At 40.0% G+C, this 20202-nt stretch overlaps 1 protein-coding gene across 1 annotated transcript in view; it reads right to left on the reverse strand.

Moving 5' to 3' along the window:
- AFF2 (ALF transcription elongation factor 2) overlaps positions 1–20202 on the reverse strand; it is a 658737-nt gene that overhangs the window by 106286 nt on the left and 532249 nt on the right. Inside the window, exon 9 of the mRNA XM_020285044.2 lies at positions 5683–5720. Within this exon, the coding sequence (XP_020140633.1) occupies positions 5683–5720 (38 nt within the window). The remainder of the gene's footprint in view (positions 1–5682; positions 5721–20202) is intronic.

Genomic DNA, 20202 nt, shown 5'->3' on the forward strand with positions numbered 1-20202 from the left:
ATGTGCCACATAAATATGTACAAATACTATGTATCAATTAAAAAAGAGACACAGGAGATATTTTATCATTTCACATTTGGGAGATTTCTTTCCTTTCCATGGTTGACTTTTTAAATAATTTGCTTCCTTCAAATATTCTTATCAGAAACTATGTGAGAGTATTTAGGGCACTAGATTTTCCAAACTACCAAGGGAGACAAGTCCTCCATGTGGTCATTTAATTTCATGTGGACTTGAACATCCAATTTTGTGTTCCATCAAACATTTGCCCTGCCAGATAAAGATGCCCTCTGGTGAAGCAAATCTGGAAAACCTTAGGTAAGACAAAGCTAAAGAAAACTCTTTCTGTAGGACTTCTTTTAGCCTGTATTATGTCAATGTGCACTGTGACACCCTAGGAAAGCTATGTGATAGTGTATGCCAAATTTCTATGGTGTTGTATCCTTTCTGTTTTCAAGGAGACAATCCCACAAAACTAGTGTTTGGCAGAACACACTTCGGAATCCACTGGCTTATCGTTTGGAATGGATGTGGCACTCTGCACATCTGTGATATGCACACGCTCAAGAACATTACAAGAGATGAACCCCAACTACAAAATTAATCTTTGGTCATAAGGGCCATTTCAAAGGCTCTACCCAATGTCCTTGGAACCATACTTATCTTCTACCTAATATATCTTTTGAAAATTCTAATAATGTAGCTTGTTGTCCTTCTTTTCAAAAGTGTATAAGGTAGAAATGATGGGGAAAGGCACTATGTGTGTATATGCACACGTGAGTGCAAAGAGAAACACAGATGTATTATACACACACATAATCTATGTATATGCATGAGTCTGCACCAAACTAACAGAGCAAATGTCCTAAAATGAGCATAACTATGGAACAGGCTTTCAAGCTTCAGCTTTTTTAAAGAGGTGGAACAACCATGTAAATAATCTCGCTAAGGCCTGTGGCAAGAAAGTGACTACATACTACAAGCTAATATCAGACTCAAGACTAGAACCTGGGCCTATCAACTTTCTGTTTACGTTTAATAATTAGAGGACTAATTGATAATTCACATTCAGTAACATGTGAAGAGCTCTTTAATGCCATTTGACTTTACCAAGTCAATCTCTTTCACCTGGATGAGCCCTGAGGGCCCTAAGCTACCATTTCTTCTTGGCCTCAGTTTCCAACTTGACCTTTCACTGCCTGTGCACCATCAGGCAGCCTGAGCTCCTTGCTTCACTCTGCCTCACCTCAGCACCAATGACTCAAACCAGCAATCCTTAAAGTCCTGGCGTAAATGTCTCTTCTTCTCCCTCCCACCATTAGTGTTAACTAGAAGCACTTTCTCTCCTTAGAGCCTCCCTGTACTTTATCTGTTACCCACTTAACAGACATCTCTCTATCTTGTATTTAATTTTTTACAGATCAATTTTATCTCTCCTGCTGGACTCTAAACTCCTCGAGGGTAAGACCTGTGTCGGATTTATTTTTAATTCCCTTAGCATCTATCACAGTTCCCAGAATATCATGGAACCTAAATAAATATTCATTGGATGAATAATGTACAAACATCATAGCCAGAAAAATCTTTGTGGCTATTTGTCATTTTCAATAATGGAAGCACTGTATCTATAAGGTGAATCAGTTCCTAAATAAAAATGTAATTTCCTAAGCAGAGTGGATTCTGATCCTGATTTGTGAAAGACAACCACCACGTTATTTAATGTTGTTAAAGTGTAAAAGCAGGGAAGAATTTTATGCTTGATAACATTATGCTTGATAACAGTGTTTCTCTCTCTCTCCTCTCTCTCTCTCTCTCTCTCTCTCTCTCTCTCTCTCTCTCTCTCTTTCCGTAACAGATGTCAACCTCAGTTAGATTCAACTCAACTTATTAGTGCATGGCTTTTAGCCAAAAGCAATTCACATTTTCAGAAGTGTTCTATCACATATGTCTTAATAACTGAAAGGTGTTTTTTTTAAAAAAATATATGTGATAAGTCACATATGGCAGAAGAAATCTGTACATCTCTCAGGCCTTGTTGTCACAATGAAATCTTAGAGATGATTGCTGAAGAATATTAAAATACAAGTGAAAGTCTCTCTGACACATTAAAGAGCCACTGTTTGAACATACTAATCAAGCTTCAATGCCAGTATGGTTTTAATATAGTGAGAAATATACCAGACTTCTCTTGTACTGATCATTGATGTTAAGAACATTCACATTTGAGTTGTACTCTCAGAGGTAATATTTAATGTTTCAAGGGAAAGTCATTAGTGTATCCAAGTACATTATGTGCTTACATTCACTAGGCATATATTTAATTTCTCCTTTATATGGAATGTAATTAGTGTCTACCATAATCTCCCTATGGTGATGAAAGAGGCTTACGACCATGAAAGTATTAAAAATAAACTGAACAAGTGGTTGAGAAAGAGGGAGAGGAAGGTGAAACTTTTAGAGAGGAAAATATACAAACTAAATGGATATTGTGAATCATTTACCATCACTCTAATTGAAAGCTTACTTAGCTTCAGTTAGATGTGGAAGTAACAGGATTATAGAAAATCCATATACCCTTTGACATATACCCATATACACACAACTTGGAAGACTAGAAGTATGCTATAGATATGTGTTCACTAGTTTCTGAAGCATCACTGCCCTGTCAGTAGATCTCATATCCATACAATTTTCAAAGGTACTGAGTGAAAAGTGAGTCTGTCTTCGCTATCAATGATAATTAGGTGGCACATTCACCCCAGAAAGTCCTAAACACAAAAGAAGGGCTCAACAAATATCTACTCATTGTTTTAAAGGCCAATAAGAGAAAGGATTGATACTTTAACCTTCAGCATCACAAAAAATCTTAGTGCCTTTTTCTACCTAACCTATTAGAGCAGGAGTCAGCAAACTTTCTATAAGGGGCCAGATGGTAAAAATGTTTGGCTTTGTAGGCTACAGCTGTCACAACTATTTAACTCTGTCATTGTAGCACAAAGGAAGCCACAGACAATATGGAAATGAATGAGCGTGGACATGTTCCAATAAAACTTGATTTATAGATACTGAAATTTGAATTTCTTATAATTTTCACGTCATGAAATGTTCTTCTTTTGATTTTTTTCCAACCAATTGCCAAACTCTGCACCAAAAGACTATATCAAATCACATATATGATCATCTTCACTAATCTGTTTCCATACTTCAGTTGTAAATGATGCCACTGGACCTCTACTTTCTAGCAAAACTGTACACACTTTCCATTGTATGCTCTAAAGACAATCCAATATTACTTCTTGCATACAAGTTCAAACAATGAACTAATCAGAGGCAAAGCAGCTAGAATGAACCAGAGCAACATGGGAACATTTTTACATGTGGTATGAGTCAAGAATAACAGAGACTGGATGACTTGTTCAGTTATAACACACAGGTCTTTTTGACTTGATGGTGACACTGTACTAGAGGAGAACCCTCAGCCTTATTAAGTCTCCAGGCCAGGTTCCTGGAAGGACCGTTTTCGGGGATGTGTCCAATTCCTTTACTTGTTCATTCATTCAGAAACATGCATCAAACCTTTACTGTATTTGAGATCCCAGTACACTGTGTATAACTGAAATTCTGTGACAGACAACAGAAATGGCAAGAGGACCACTATATATAAAATGTTTAAAAACTGTGACTCTGTTCTTCCATCAGGCAGTGTAACTGAACCATGCTCTGGAGTTTCTCTCCCTGAGCTGAGGTCTTGAGGAAGCCTCTCTTCTTCAAGTGCCCATAGAGCTTGTGACTGAGTTTGGTCATGTGAGCACAAATGCAACAGGACACCCAAACTCACACTGGGAACAATATCTTTCTTAATTAGAAGACAATTCTGAACACCTACCAGTTAGTTGTCACTTAGGTTTATTACTGATCAGATTTTGAAATATACTTAAAGGTAAAAGGCTCTGTAATCCTTTGACTCTTCTAGTCTTCCTGTCTTCTTTTTATAACATTTCTTAAAGTGATAGACATTAGATAGAGTCTGCACTGTGAATTAATAGGAACTCATAAAAATTTAACTGTTATGAGGTCAAATTATCACAAGAAGCAAAGAGAAAACTGGTCCCATTTCCAGGCCATTAAAATACTATTTAATGCAGCCCCACATAGTGTCAGTGGGTTGTCCTATGCATGCCAAGATGGAGCTCAGTACTTACTTCCTATTGAGAGGGCTGGAGCTTAGAGATGTTTGCCTCATCAAGGTCCCAGATTTACATTTCTCCAGCCTTTGTCCCACACCTTGTGACCTGAGGCACACATCTGCATGCAGGCAGACTGGAGGGAGGGGTACAGTCAGATTGTGGGAAAGATCACTAATGGCCCACCCAGGGACTAAACACTGGCCCTAGCCTCATTAGCACCATCCTCTGATTCTCAAGGCTCACCAGCCACAGGCTCACAGTGGAGGAGCCCTCAGGGCAAACAGACAGAAAAGAAATCAGGCTACAGAGATTTCAACCCCAACTGAATGAGCAGACACAAACTCAACTACTACAAATATATCCAGAAGACTATAACATAATATGCCTCCAGACTACAGATGCCCATATAGAGACTACAGAAGCCTAATAGGGAATGTTCTGTGTCCTAGGAAAAATAAAATTTAGTAATAAATTACATAATACCGTTTTGAATAGTATATTAAGGCTTGGATTTAATGGTATGCTAAACACTACTCTGGTACCCTGATAAAGTTAATACTTTTACAAAACTAAGCAGCCATCTAGTCATTGGCATTAGCTGATCCATTCCCCCAGAAACTATTAAAAATCAACACATTCCCCATTTCTGTATTTGGTACCAACTATAATGGAAGTCAACTGAAATAAATTAACAAATTGTTCCTAGAGATGTGATATTACCAGACCTATAATAACCCAACAAACAGAGCAGGTCCTCCCTCAGCCACATGGCTGGCAGGACTGGTATGCATTGTGATACTGCAATCAGATGTCACAAACTGAAATGACAAGACAACCATCCTTCTTAATTTCAAAGTCTCCCTTCTGGAAGAGACAAGATGTCTAAGTTGTACTATATTTAAAAGAGTGCTCTGCAGCTTGTTTATGATTTAAGAGTCTCCCATAAAGTGCCTTGGGAATCACTCTCTGTTAGGTAAAAAAAAATACCTTTAGTTAAATTTAGTGAAAAAATATATCTTTAGTTAAATATATTTTTATGAGCTTTTCATTAACAGAATATTGAGGCTGTGATGCCAAGGTGCCAAACCTCCCCATGTGGCTGGAAATCAGTTGGCACACTTTCACTCATTTACATCTCTGTCATAGGTCCAAGGTTTGCAATTAAAAACATAATCTTTTTAGCATGTGCAAAACCCAAAGGCTTGAATTGAAGTTCTATGCATTAAATATGATTATAATGGTATGTGGCAGCTATTCATGGATGGCACATATCAATTTATGTAAACTGAGTACAACTTGGGGCATCAGGAACACAGGGAAAAAATATAAGCTGATCCCTCCTCATTGTAGGTTTTTTGCTTGTTTTGTTTTTATCTTTAAATTGTCATGAATAGAGGTTAACTCAAAATCCAAGGTTTCTTTTATGACCTTATTTTTTTACATGCAAGAAGTCCATTTAAATTAACATTTCCAACTAATAAAAATAATAACTTACTTCACAGGATTATTCCTAGGTTTTGCCTTTTCAACAGCCTGTAAACAGAAGAAAAAAAATGCAATTAGACAACATTAGCAGGCATAATCATTGTAACTAGTTACCCAAACAATAAGCAGTATAAAATGCTCTTCAGAAACTGAAGAAGCTAACTGAAGCAGGCTGCTGGAGATAAGCAGACTGCAGACTGAGAAAGCAATTTTCTTCTCCTGGGGAATGTGGGTACCTGTCCAAGTGCGGCATTCCAACACAAGTGGCCATTGTGAGGGGCACAACTAGGTCCTCCTCTTCCTGCCTTTCACTCTAATCTCACCCCGTGTGGGCCTGACTGGGTCATAATGACAGGCTGGGGAGGCAGGTGCAGAGGGAATGGTCGTGGGCATAGCCTGGATTTTTAGATTTGGGGTAGGAACGGTTCACCCTAGTATTACTATTGACACCTGGCCATATTTACACTGTGATAGAAACCGAAGTGTCCATTTCCAAAATCATTTTTATTAGCAGACACTACAAAAGGGCAAAGAATGACTAAATACTGAGATCAATTTCCTCCTGTGGAGCCTTTAAAAAATGCACACCAAATCATCAAAATGAAGAAATCTCTAGGCGTCTCGGCCTGCATCGCCTTAGACATGGAGCCTGGTTCAAGTTTATTGCTGAACCCATTGATCTGCGTACAGTCCATTTATCATTCATGAAAAGGGCTAGTGATCTTCACAGTATATTAGAAGAAACAACTCAGATCATCTGTCAACAGCCCTCTTATTTCTGTTTCCCTCTCCACAGGGATTTCATCTCCCTTCATTCTTCTGGAATTAAAATGTTGCTAAGCAACACAGCTGGGGGTGATGCAGAATTGCTACAGTCTATCAAACTGTTTAAGCACCTGGAGGGTTTAGGGATGATTTTTTTTCATATTTCTGTAACATAATTATGTAATTAGAACCAAACTTGTACTCCCCTAGACTTTTCCAGGCTATAGAAACTATAGAAATATCATTTAATATGGAGAGCACTGAAGCAGCCATTTGACAACCTGAGGGTTGTTCAGACCTTTTTTAAAAATATCCATTCAGGGACTTTCACATTTGTGAATCCTAGAGGTGGATAAGGGCTCAGGAGAAGAAGAGACTATTGCCATAATTAGAATGCAGAGGCAACTACTTTTAACAGAGACAATGTATAATCCAATAATGGACTTGACGTTCTGAGTGACCAGTGATATTCAGCATACTGAACCCCTCTATGCATATCAACTCAATGTGATTAAAAGCATTTTTTTTAAAAAAATGAAACACTCCACACATTTAGATGCAAGTGTTGGAAATCTAAGCCTTCATTTATTAAGTCTCAGGCTCTGTTGCTAGATAAATAACCATTAATATTTGGGCATATTCTTTGGCTTGGTAGGCAAAAATCATTTTCTCACCATCTGTGCCTGAGGTTGAATTTTGGCAAATGCTAGAAAAGGAAAAAATCTAGGAAATAGGTGAAAATGAAAAAACATGAAATATATGTCTGGTTGGCCCAACTCACCTCTCACATATATCTAGGATGTGAAAGCCTGGCCCTGTGCTGTCCATGTAGAGAGGATGCTAACACAGTTGTCTGTGCAGATTCTGCCAGGTCAGATGACCAAAGGGAAAGGCAATGTTGGCAAGGAGTGGGAGCACTAACCATGCACCTTTCCTATGGTAGTGGGACCCAATCTGCACATACACATACACACACTCACACACAGACATATCTGCCATTTTCTTACCACCCTTTTCCCCCCAACTCTGGTTAGTTAGGAATAAGATATGGTAGTGTGCTGAAGTCATATTATGCTGGAAATCACATGAATCCACTTTTTTTCAATCCCTTAGAATCTAAACAAGTCTTTTCTAGAAGACTTAGGTTATTGCAAAGTAATGGGCTCTGTATTCAAGTGGTGTCCTTTTAAAGCATGCTGGGTGGCAAGATGGCGGACGAATAACACCGCCAGACAGAGGGTCTCTACAGAAAAGACCAATTCTAGCAGAAACTAGAGGAAAGAAGCAAGAAGACGAGCATACAGCGGACAAGGGCCGGAAGGAGGGGTACCTGAGACCCCGGGAGACTCCACGGGAGGAGGCTGCGGAGGAGAACTGGAGGCTGAGACCACCGGAGCAGCCCGGAGACCAGCGGCAAGGGTAGGTGGAATTGCTGTTTCCCCTCCCCTGCATTCGGGACTGCTGACGGGCTCCCCAGTGGGTGGAGAGACCTGCGGACATCAGCCCAGAGACTGCTGCCGCTTGCCAACGGTGAGCCTGTAGCAGACGTGGCACCAGGTTCCCAACTTCCTCCGGGCACCTCCGTGTGCACGGACCCGAGCCGCGCGGCAGGCGCCATATTGCCTCCTCCTCCCCTCCGCCGACCCTACCTGCGGCTGCCCAGAGAGACAATACAGCCACCAGCCGGAGGCACCTCCAGGGAACGGGACCTTCCCGTTTGGGACCCCGCCCGCCCTCCCAGGTGCTGCTGGCACCGTGTTCCCAGGAAAACGGTGCCGACTCAGAGGCTGAGAGACATAGATCCAGCTTGGGCTCCCTGTGGGTGAATTAGGACCGGAAATCCTCTCCCTGGTGGGAATACAGTTTGAACTCTGGGACCCAGAGGTCGGACCTGCAGACCAGATCCCCTGCGCCGAGGGCTAGCATTGCCCCGGGCACAGAAGGATTATACGCAAACAGCCTACTGAGGGCTGTGTGCCTCCAGGGGCGGATCGGCGTCCTAGAGGGCAACCCTCCTCCCAGGAGGAGGCCGTGCGCCCAACCCAGGTGGCGTTCCTGTGCAGGGAACCTCCCCGCCGGCACCACAGTCCGGGGAGGCCTGGTGGCTTGTGGTCTGGCCTGCTGGCAGAGGCCCAGGAGTAGCTGAAGAGTTGGGGAGGGTGGAAAGAAGCGAGGCCTGCTGCAGACTGCGGGTCTCAGACAGCCCCACCCCCACCTCCAGACTTTCTGGCTGAGCGGGACCATTCCAGCGCTGCCCTGACAGCTTTCCCTGTAAGCTGAGAACAGAACTTTGACCCCTGCTAACGGCCTGAGGGCAGGCTTACCCAACCCAGCTCCGCCCAGAACGAGAGCTGATAACAGGACTCAAAATCAACACCATAGCCTGTTCCTCCAAGCAAACGCCACCTACTGACAGGGGCGGCATCTTGCACGGCCTTTCCACGGCATCCACTGACTCAATATACAGGGAGTGGTCCAATTTCACCCACAGGCACCACCTAACGCCTCAGAAACTAAACAAGGTGTGTGAATACCCAAACAATAACCTAAGGAAAGAAACAACAACTGATCGACATGGGAAGAAGTCAGCGAAAGAACTCAGGAAATATGAAGAACCAAACGGAAAACACACCCCCAAGGAGGAGCACCAGCCCCCTAGAAACGGACACCGACCAAAATCAGGCAACCAATATGACAGAAAAGGAATTTCGTATGTGGATCATAAGAACACTCACCCAGCTGCAACAACAACTCAATAACCAACACCAAGAAAACACAAAAAACCTCCAAGAAATGGAACAAAGGTTCAACAAAGAGATTGACACAGTGAAGAAAACTTTAACCGAAGTCCTGGAGATGAAGAATCAACTCAGAGAACTACAAAATACTGTGGAAAGTCTCAAGAACAGGGTAGATCAAGCAGAAGAAAGAATCTCAGAGCTTGAAGATAACACCTTCCAATTAAATAAATCAGTCACAGAAATACAGCAGAGAAACAAGAGAAAAGACCAAAGCCTACAAGAGCTGTGGGATTATGTGAAAAAACCTAACGTGAGGGTCATAGGTTTAGCCGAAGGGGAGGAAGACAACACTCAAGGGCTGGACAAGCTTTTTGAAGATATAATAGAGGAAAATTTCCCAGGCCTTGCTCAAAATCTCGATATACAAGTTCAAGAAGCCCAGAGGACCCCTGGGAGATTCAATGCAAACAGGAAGACGTCACGTCATGCAGTCATCAGACTGACCAAAGTATCAACTAAAGAGGCCCTTCTAAGAGCTGTAAGACAAAAGAAGCAAGTGACATACAAGGGAAAGCCAATTCGAATAACATCAGACTTCTCTAATGAGACTTTACAAGCAAGGAGAGACTGGGGCCCCATTCTCACTCTTTTGAAACAAAACAATGCCCAGCCTAGAATATTATTCCCTGCAAAACTAAGCTTCATATATGAAGGAGAAATAAAAACATTCTCAGACAAGCAAAGGCTCAGAGAATTCACCAAGACAAGACCAGCCCTACAAGAAGTACTTAAAACAGCGTTACGCACGGAACATCATAATAATAATCCACGGATATAAAAACAACCAAAACCCAAAGATATTAAAGGCCAGATATTACAATGGCTCAAGACAGAAATCATAGCAACAACATCCAACCCAACAGAATGATCAGTAATATACCTTACCTATCAGTTCTCTCAATAAATGTGAATGGCTTAAACTCTCCACTCAAGAGACATAGGCTGGCTGAATGGATAAGAAAATACAGGCCAAGTATATGCTGTCTTCAGGAAACACATTTAACCTGCAAGGATGCACATAGACTAAAAATAAAAGGGTGGAGATCAATATTCCAAGCAAATAGAAACCAAAAGAAGGCTGGTGTGGCAGTTCTAATTTCAGACGATTTAGTTTTTAAACCAACAAAAGTAGTAAAAGACAAAGAGGGTCATTATATAATGGTGAAGGGCACAGTCCAACAAGAGGAGATAACAATTTTAAATATATATGCACCCAACTTAGGTGCACCCAGATTCATAAAGCAAACCTTACTGGAGCTAAGCAAATGGATTAATAGCAACTCCATAATTGCCGGAGATTTCAACACCCTACTGACGGCACGAGACAGATCCTCCAAACAGAAAATTAATAAAGAAATAATGGACTTAAACAAAACTCTAGAACAATTGGGTCTGACAGACATCTACAGAACATTCTACCCAAAATCCACTGAATATACGTTCTTCTCATCAGCTCACGGGACATTCTCTAAGATTGACCATATCCTAGGACACAAAGAAAATCTCAAGAAATTTAATAAAATAGAAATCATACCATGTACTTTCTCAGATCACAGTGGAATAAAACTAGAAATCAACCCTAACAGAAACTCACATTTCTACACAAAAACGTGGAAATTAAACAACCTCCTACTAAATGATTACTTCGTAAATGAAGAAATCAAGACGGAAATAAAAAACTTCTATGAAGAAAACGACAATGGAGAGACAAGTTATCAACTCCTCTGGGACACAGCTAAAGCAGTTCTGAGAGGAAAGTTTATCTCCATAAATGCCTATAACCAAAAGGCAAGAAGATCACAAATAGACAATCTAATGAAACGACTCAAAGAGCTGGAAAAAGAAGAACAGACCAACCCCAAACCCAGCAGAAGAAGTGAAATCAACAAGATCAAATCAGAACTAAACGAAATTGAAAACAGGAAAGCTATTCAGGAGATTAATAAAACAAAAAGTTGGTTCTTTGAAAAAATAAACAAGATTGACACGCCATTGGCTAAGCTAACGAAAAGCAGAAAAGAGAAATCTCTAATAAGCTCCATCAGGAATAAAAAAGGAGATATCACAACTGATCCCAAAGAGATACAAGATACAATTTATGAATACTACAAAAGTCTTTATGCACACAAACTGGAAAATGTGGAGGAAATGGACAAATTTCTAGAAACACACAGCCTCCCTAGGCTCAACCAGGAAGAAATAGATTCCCTGAACAGACCAATCTCAACAGCTGAAATAGAAACAGCAATTAAAAATCTCCCTAAAAAGAAAAGTCCCGGTCCAGATGGTTTCACACCTGAATTTTACCATACTTACAAAGAAGAACTAGTACCTATCTTGCAGAAACTATTCCACAACATCGAGAAGAACGGAAACCTCCCCGACACCTTTTATGAAGCGAATATTACTCTGATACCAAAACCAGGAAAGGATGCAACAAAAAATGAAAACTACAGACCAATATCCCTAATGAATATAGATGCAAAAATTTTCAACAAAATCTTAGCTAACCGAATCCAGACACTTATCAAAAAAATAATCCACCACGACCAAGTGGGCTTCATCCCAGGGATGCAGGGATGGTTCAACATACGTAAATCTATAAATGCAATTCACCACATAAACAGAAGCAAAAACAAAGACCACATGATTCTTTCAATAGATGCAGAAAAAGCTTTTGACAAAATTCAACACCCTTTCATGATACGAACACTTAAGAAAATAGGCATAGAAGGGACATACCTAAAAATGATACAAGCCATATATGACAGACCCGTAGCCAACATCATACTGAATGGGGAAAGACTGAAATCATTCCCACTTAGAACTGGAACCAGACAAGGCTGCCCACTATCTCCACTTCTATTCAACATAGTGCTGGAAGTCTTGGCTACAGCAATCAGACAGGAAAATGGAATCAAAGGTATCCAAATAGGGGCAGAATAGATCAAACTTTCACTATTTGCTGATGATATGATATTGTATCTAGAAAACCCCAAGGATTCAACCAAGAAACTCCTGGAACTGATCAATGAATTTAGTAAAGTCTCAGGATACAAAATTAATACACAGAAATCAGAGGCATTCATATACGCCAACAACAATCTAATTGAGAACCAAATCAAAGACTCAATTCCCTTCACAATAGCAACAAAGAAATTAAAGTACCTAGGAATATATTTAACCAAAGAGGTAAAAGACCTCTACAGGGAGAACTATGAAACACTGAGGAAGGAAATAGCAGAGGATGTAAACAGATGGAAATCCATACCATGCTCGTGGATCGGCAGACTCAATATCATCAAAATGTCTATACTACCCAAACTGATCTACAGATTCAATGTAATACCTATTAAAATCCCATCAGCATTCTTCACAGATATAGAAAAAATAATTTTACGCTTCGTATGGAACCAAAGAAGACCCCGAATATCAAGAGCAATTCTAGGCAACAAAAACAAAATGGGAGGCATTAATATGCCAGATATTAAACTATACTACAAAGCTGTAGTAATTAAAACAATATGGTATTGGCACAAAAACAGGAATATTGACCAGTGGAACAGATGTGAGAATCCTGATATAAAACCATCCTCATATAGCCGTCTCATCTTTGACAAAGCAGACAAAAACATACGCTGGGGAAAAGAATCCCTCTTCAATAAATGGTGCTGGGAAAACTGGATAGCCACCTGTAGAAGGCTAAAACAGGACCCACACCTTTCACCTCTCACAAAAACCAACTCACGCTGGATAACAGACTTAAACCTAAGATATGAAACTATTAGAACTCTAGAGGAAAAAGTTGGAAACACTCTCCTAGACATCGGCCTGGGCAAAGAGTTTATGAAGAAGTCCCCAAAGGCAATCACAGCAGCAACAAAAATAAATAAATGGGACATGATCAAACTACAAAGCTTCTGCACAGCCAAAGAAATAGTCATGAAAGTAAACAGACAACCTACAGAATGGGAGAAAATTTTTGCATCCTATGCATCCGATAAGGGACTGATAACTAGAATATACTTAGAACTCAGGAAAATTAGGAAGAAAAAATCAAATAACCCCATTAAAAAGTGGGCAAAGGACTTGAACAGAAATTTTTCTAAAGAAGACAGAAGAATGGCCAACAAACATATGAAGAAATGCTCAACATCTCTAATCATCAGGGAAATGCAAATCAAAACCACAATGAGATATCACTTAACCCCAGTGAGAATGGCCTTTATCAAAAAATCTCCAAACAATAAATGCTGGCATGGTTGCGGAGAGAGAGGAACACTCCTACACTGCTGGTGGGACTGCAAACTAGTTCAACCTCTGTGGAAAGCAATATGGAGATACCTTAAAGCGATCCAAGTGAATCTACCATTTGATCCAGCAATCCCATTGCTGGGCATCTACCCAAATGATCCAGTGACACTCTACAAAAAAGACACCTGCACTCGAATGTTTATAGCAGCACAATTCATAATTGCAAGGCTGTGGAAACAGCCCAAGTGCCCATCAATCAAAGAATGGATTAATAAAATGTGGTATATGTACACCATGGAGTACTATTCAGCTCTAAGAAACAATGGTGATATAGCACACCTTATATTTTCCTGGTTAGAGCTGGAACCCATACTACTAAGTGAAGTATCCCAAGAATGGAAAAACAAGCACCAGATATATTCTCCAGCAAACTGGTATTAACTGAGTAGCACCTAAGTGGACACATAGGTGCTACAGTAATAGGGTATTGGGCAGGTGGGAGGGGGGAGGGGGGCGGGTATATACATACATAGTGAGTGAGATGTGCACCATCTGGGGGATGGTCATGATGGAGACTCAGACTTTTGGGGGGAGGGGGGGAAATGGGCATTTATTGAAACCTTAAAATCTGTACCCCCATAATATGCCAAAATAAAAAAAAATAATTAAAAAAAAAAAATAAATAAAGCATGCTGGGTGTGATAGCATGAGCATGCCACTGGCAGAAGACGGAGAAAGAAGAAATCAAAGTGACAATGCTTAACCTAGCTTTGATTCAGAGACATGTTTTTTGAAAATGTCCTCTCTGCTCTGTGCTTCAGAACTGTCAATTAGACTCAGTTATTTTTTCTCTGATCAGGAGGAACATGATCATGTTTGAGGCTCGTTTTTTTTTTCTTGAAACATATGTCTTTTTATAGAGCCATCATAGGAAAATAACTTCATTCAAATTAATTTTTATGGGTTGCTTGGCTATTGATTGAAAATGTCTGTGCTGAGAGGTTCTCTTTTCTTTGGAAATTAGCTCATGATCGTTCCAACATCCCAACAACTCCAGTCTGATGCATTCATATCTCAATCTCTTCAATCTGTAAACTAAATGGTGGCAGGGAGCCTCCACCAGATGAAACACAGCACACAATCTGTGTTCTTCACTTCACTGTAATTTGACTTTGTTTTAGGCATGCTATAAGGAATTACTGAGTTTAAAGACTTTGAAGAAAAGTTTTAAGTGAATTATTTGTGTGCAAGTGATACGTGCCTTTAAGGTATAAGAATTATTCTACAAAATATACAAGGAGAGAATTCCTCTTTTGCAATGATGGGACATGAGAAGACAACCCCAAGATACATGTGCCAGAAAGTGAGACACGCTGTGAAAGGAGGCAAATTAAAAGGAAATTACATAGTGCAATTCGCCAAGCATTAAGACAGTTACATACTGGGATTACAGCTAATTTTGAGTTTAAAAACATACATTAAAGTAATTTTAACTGATTGGAAAATGGAAGCTAGAGAGTTAACAGTCATGCTGCTTTAATTTATAATGTTTATATGCTTTTTAAAACCTATATTCTCCTTATTTGGTGCCATGGCTTCCTAACATTATACTTATCTCATCACTGAGGAAGCTCTAGTATATAAAGGATGATAAAATAAATTAAAATGTTAAGGAATATACCCCATTCTGGTGTGATGAAAGGCAATAGGCTTGAATGGAAAGAATGCTGTGCTAGAAATTTAAAAAACCTGGGTTCTATTCCCAGCTTTGCCACTTACAGCATTGGCAAGACATTAACACATGTGAGTCTCATTTCCTCATTTTAAAGATGAAGATAATCATTCCTGCCCTTTCTACATCAAGGGTAGTCTTAAGTAACCAACACTGACAATAGTGCTTTGGAAACTACAGCATGCTATGCAAATGCAGTGCATCTTGACTGCAACTGCTTTCTACACAGGTGTTTATGTGTAGATTTTTATGGCCAGATAGTTGATGGGCTTACTGAACAGCAGTCAGATTTGAGTATCAAGGCTATGTGGTTACTCCAACATGGATTATAGGAACCACTATGTTCTTCCTCCATCAGGAGTGGATATGGGGTGAATAGAATGCTTCTGTTTTAAAAATCTTACTCACAGAAGACTTTGATGTGTTTAGATTTTACTAGTAGCATGTCTATAGCCAGGAGGAGAGAGCCCTGTACCTTCTTCCATGAATCTTCCCAGGGGTTTGTGGTAGAGAAGTCAAGGCACCTGAGGCGGGGCACAAGTACATGTGCCCTCAGATCTCTCTCTCTCTCTCTCTCTCTCTCTCTCTCTCTCTCTCTCTCTCTCTCTCTCTCTCTCTCTCTCTCTCTCTCTCTCTCTCTCATGCCTAGTATGATTCCTCCCTATTTTCCAGGTGATCCCACCTTTAGCAGTCCCTCCTTCCACACCTCACCACATCAGAGGGGCTCTTCATTTTTTCACTAACCTTGACCCTGAGGATGGGGAAGCCCCAAAGATCCTAGGTATGCCACCTCTGCCATGTGGCATTTTGAGAAATTGTATGCCAGGGTGAAGGTACTTCTCTGATCTCAAGGAGTGTTTCTGAACTGATTCCTCTCTCATTACCAGCATTGTACTGTTCAAGGTAGCCTGCTAAGCAGCAAATTGATTTCCTTAGGAGGGGTGATATGGCTAAGGACATGCTTATAGTTGCTCACTCATTAAACCTAAAAATAAGAAGAACCTTGTCTTTCTTTTATGTAGAAAATCCTTGTGCTGCACTGAAGCTAAAGCATCTCAGAGATCATACAGGATTACATGAACAATATAATGTAAGGCTATCAACAACAAAAAATAAGTAGAAAAAAGAAGGAAGGAAAAAAAGTGGCTGTCTGTGGAGTCCCATCCACCATAGCACATGACATCATATTTCCTTAGAGAGAAAGTGTGATTTAGAAATTTTACTTGTCATCCTCTATATAATGATCAAACTTCTTCAAAATTCTTTGGCAAAGTAATTCTGTCCCAGTAATTATATGCCATTAATTGCTATTCTAGTCCAACAGACGTGTATACTATATTTATGGAAAATTTAGAGAATCTTTTTGTGTTTTTAAGAAGCATGCCTTGACCTATGACATCTAGACTTATGACATTACACCCCCCCTGAGATTTACAGAAAACAAACTCAATGAAATATGTTTCCTGTATGTTGAAACTGTCAAAGTGAGCACTCCGATGGCCTAGAGATATTGTAGCAGCAGACGCATTTTAGAAGGCTATGTATTCAGGTACTGCTTTTTTCCATAATCAATAATAATGCTGTCAGTCAAGCAGAGTATGTGATTTTATTAGTATTACTCTATGTGGCTTTTACATTTTCTGCTTATGTGATTTTCCCTGATGGTCTACTAGCAGACACATCCAAGCTGGATCTCTACAATATGTTTCTTGATAAAAAGGGAAAAATCAACCATTCAGATAAGTTCAAATAACTGGATATTAGGCAATATGGAAACAAGACAGAAGAACAATTAACTGCACTGGTATTGTGTTTCTTTGTTTTGCTTTTCCTTTTTGAAAAAAAAAAAAACTTTTCACATGGTTGTTCTGTGAGACCCAGCTATACCCCAACCTAGTGGCATGTATTGGTAAATTGCATCAATTGCCTAAGTTCAGAAGAGAAACTCCTCTATTAACAAATGAACTCATCATTAGGGTATTCAGATGGTCTCAAATCAATACCTACAGAATTAATTAAATCAATTGAAGAGACATATCTGAGAGCACTTGCCCAAATATAAAAATGAATCACTTAATTACAGCATTTAAATACATTTAACTGAAATGAGTAAAACAGCAAAAGACAGTATATCCTATAGGCTGGGGTTTCAGCTGGCAGCAAGCACAGATAGCCGGGATGGCAGATTAAGAAGAGAAAATATCACTCAACATCTTGCAACACCTGGATTCCTGCCTGAATGTCTGGCTTTACATCTAGGGGCTGCAATCCTTAGAAAAACATCATGCACTATTTGTAACCCTATAGATAGGTGCATGGAAGAGTACATGGAAACGTCCTGTATTTGAACTTTGAACTTTTAAGAAGCAAAAAATATGTTCCCTATCCTTAGAGCATTGGGCTTCCCACATTTAATGTGATTCATTCCTTTCTATGCATCAATGGAATAGGCCTGTGCTACACATAACAGGGGCAAGAGTAGAATTTTGACAGGCAGAGATTGGGGAAAATTTGTTCCAGGTGGAGAGAACTGTGTCTTGCACCTAATAGTCACTTAGTAAACATTGATGAAACAAATTAATCAGGAATGACTGGGCAATTTGAGAGGCCTGAGCACTGTGCTCTGGATATTAAAGAGTGCTGGAGGATCCTAAACTCTACATTGAGGGAAAAAGAAGCTTCCGGAGGAAGAGCTAAACTCCAGGCCTATGCATATCTGGATCCATCCTGCCACTGAACATGAGGCTCTTGTTCACACCCCAAAGAGGAGGAAGTCTGGAGAGGCATTGACAGGATGAATTTCCTATTCCGCTTTCTGGCAGAAGGCTTTTAACCACCTGTGTGTTCCACACTCTTCCTGCAGCTACTGCCTAGCTTTATCCTTATTATCTCTCACCAGGACTATGGCCACTGCCTCCTCCCTACTCCAGTGGTTTCCCTATTCTTACCACACTTTATGCTCGGCTGCAAGATGAATCTTCCTAAGGCTCCACTTTGATCACATTGCTCTCATTCTCAGAATCTTTCATGGCTTCCCATTGCTCATTGGGTAACATCACCCACAGTGCCATTCAAGATCCTGCCATGGCCAGTTGAACAGCTGTTGCATAACAGGTCCTACTTGTCCCTGCACATGCATTTCACCAACATGGCAATCAGTCGAAGTTCTATGAGTGGCCCAAAGATGATACGATAACAGCATTCAGAAGTGCATGGATTCCATAAAGCCTTGTTCCTTTCACATTGGCTATTTTGCTGGATAGAAAACCCTTTAGTAAGATCCATTCATCAACTGGCAATTTCCTTTATAACTAAAATTTTGTTTTATTATAACTTAATGAAAAATGTACTGTTTTTTTGGTGAAGAAGCAGGTTTCACCCACAAAAGTCATCATCAACACTAATCATTCTCTAAGTGGAGTAATTATGGAGACACTACACAAGCATCTCAGTATAGGTTTGAGGTGTTTTTTTCCTTCATCAGAAGGCCCAATGTAAATGGCACTCGGTCACTCTGTTCTGCTGAAGTTGGTGGGTTTGAAAATTCAATTTTCTTTGCCCCAACCAATCTGAGCCCTCTTGCCTCTGATGTTCGGGGGGCACACCTCACAAAATGACATGTGTCTTTTCGTGGGACACAATCAATACCTAATAGAAGCTTTTTCCCTACCATGTCAAACCAGAAAACGATGTGAAGAGTGTTTGTAGTATTAATACATAGTAGGTACTCAGTGATGTATTCTAATACCTACATGGGAAGCAAATAGTGATAATATATCTTTATCCTTAGCATTCTAGAAATCAGACTTCCCATCTCTTTATGGCACATTATACTCTGGGAGAGGAAGCTATATCCATTTATTTTTATTTTTTTATTTTAGCGTATTATAGGGGTACAAGTGTTAAGGTTACATATATTGCCCATGCCTCCCTCCCCCCTTGAGTAAGAGCTTCAAGCGTGTCCATCCCCGAAACGTTGCACATCTTACTCGTTGTGGTTGTATAACTGCTTTGTACTTCTGCTTCCTTATTGGCAATTTAGGAAGCTGGAATAAAGACTTCCCATGATCATTTTAAGGCCTAATATTCTTTATTTTAATACAGACAAAAGAGCATTCCATACACACACACACACACACACACACACACACACGATTCAAGGCTAAATATGGAAACTGAGTCTACGTCCATTAGCAAAAAACAAACTTTAGCAAGTTTATAATATTTAGTCTAATGTTCCAAAGAGATATTTGCTATGTGAAATATTGGTTATATGCTCCCATACATTTTGAAAAGTTCTGCTTCTCTTGTCTGCCCATCCACCTACATTTTGAATGGTTTATTTTTGGATTGGTTAATCTTAAATTTGGATAATTCTTCAGTGTACTTTCAATGCTTATGCTCTTTTTCTTGATAAATAGGAAAGAAAATTTAGCTGCTTAAGAATGAGATGGATTCTGTTTTCCATGCAGACAATGTCCTTGGTGTTTGCAGCCTGCCTGGTGCCTTTTTCAGCAGATAGCAGATATTTGGATGGGCAGAGTAAAGCATGCTTGAGCCCTAAACCAAAGCCCCAGTAAACTTTTCAAAGCCAGCATATAAATTTCAAAATCTTACATTTTCAGTTTGTCAAAGTGTTTTGTCATACTTTCACTCAAGACGTTAATATTGCTCTAGGTATATTCTAGAACCCTGCTTAAACATAAGACTTGGAAACTTCCCATAAACTTAGGCACACATAGTGCATTTCCTGGGACTTGCTTACTAATGAGTCCAAGATAGAACCTCCAGGCTCCAACCATGAATTGGGACCCAAATTTCGGTGATGAGAGGACCTTCAATAAAGAACATGCTTGGACCAAATAGAGAGTGAGATGAGAGTGGAGAGAGGACCAGGACTGTCTAGCCACCCTCTCCAGCCCAGGGGTAGTGACAAGGGCAACATGGTGAGGGTGAAGCCTCTTCCTTCTAGTATTTC

The sequence above is a fragment of the Microcebus murinus genome, chromosome X (assembly GCF_040939455.1).
Source record: "Microcebus murinus isolate Inina chromosome X, M.murinus_Inina_mat1.0, whole genome shotgun sequence".
Lineage (NCBI taxonomy): Eukaryota > Metazoa > Chordata > Mammalia > Primates > Cheirogaleidae > Microcebus > Microcebus murinus.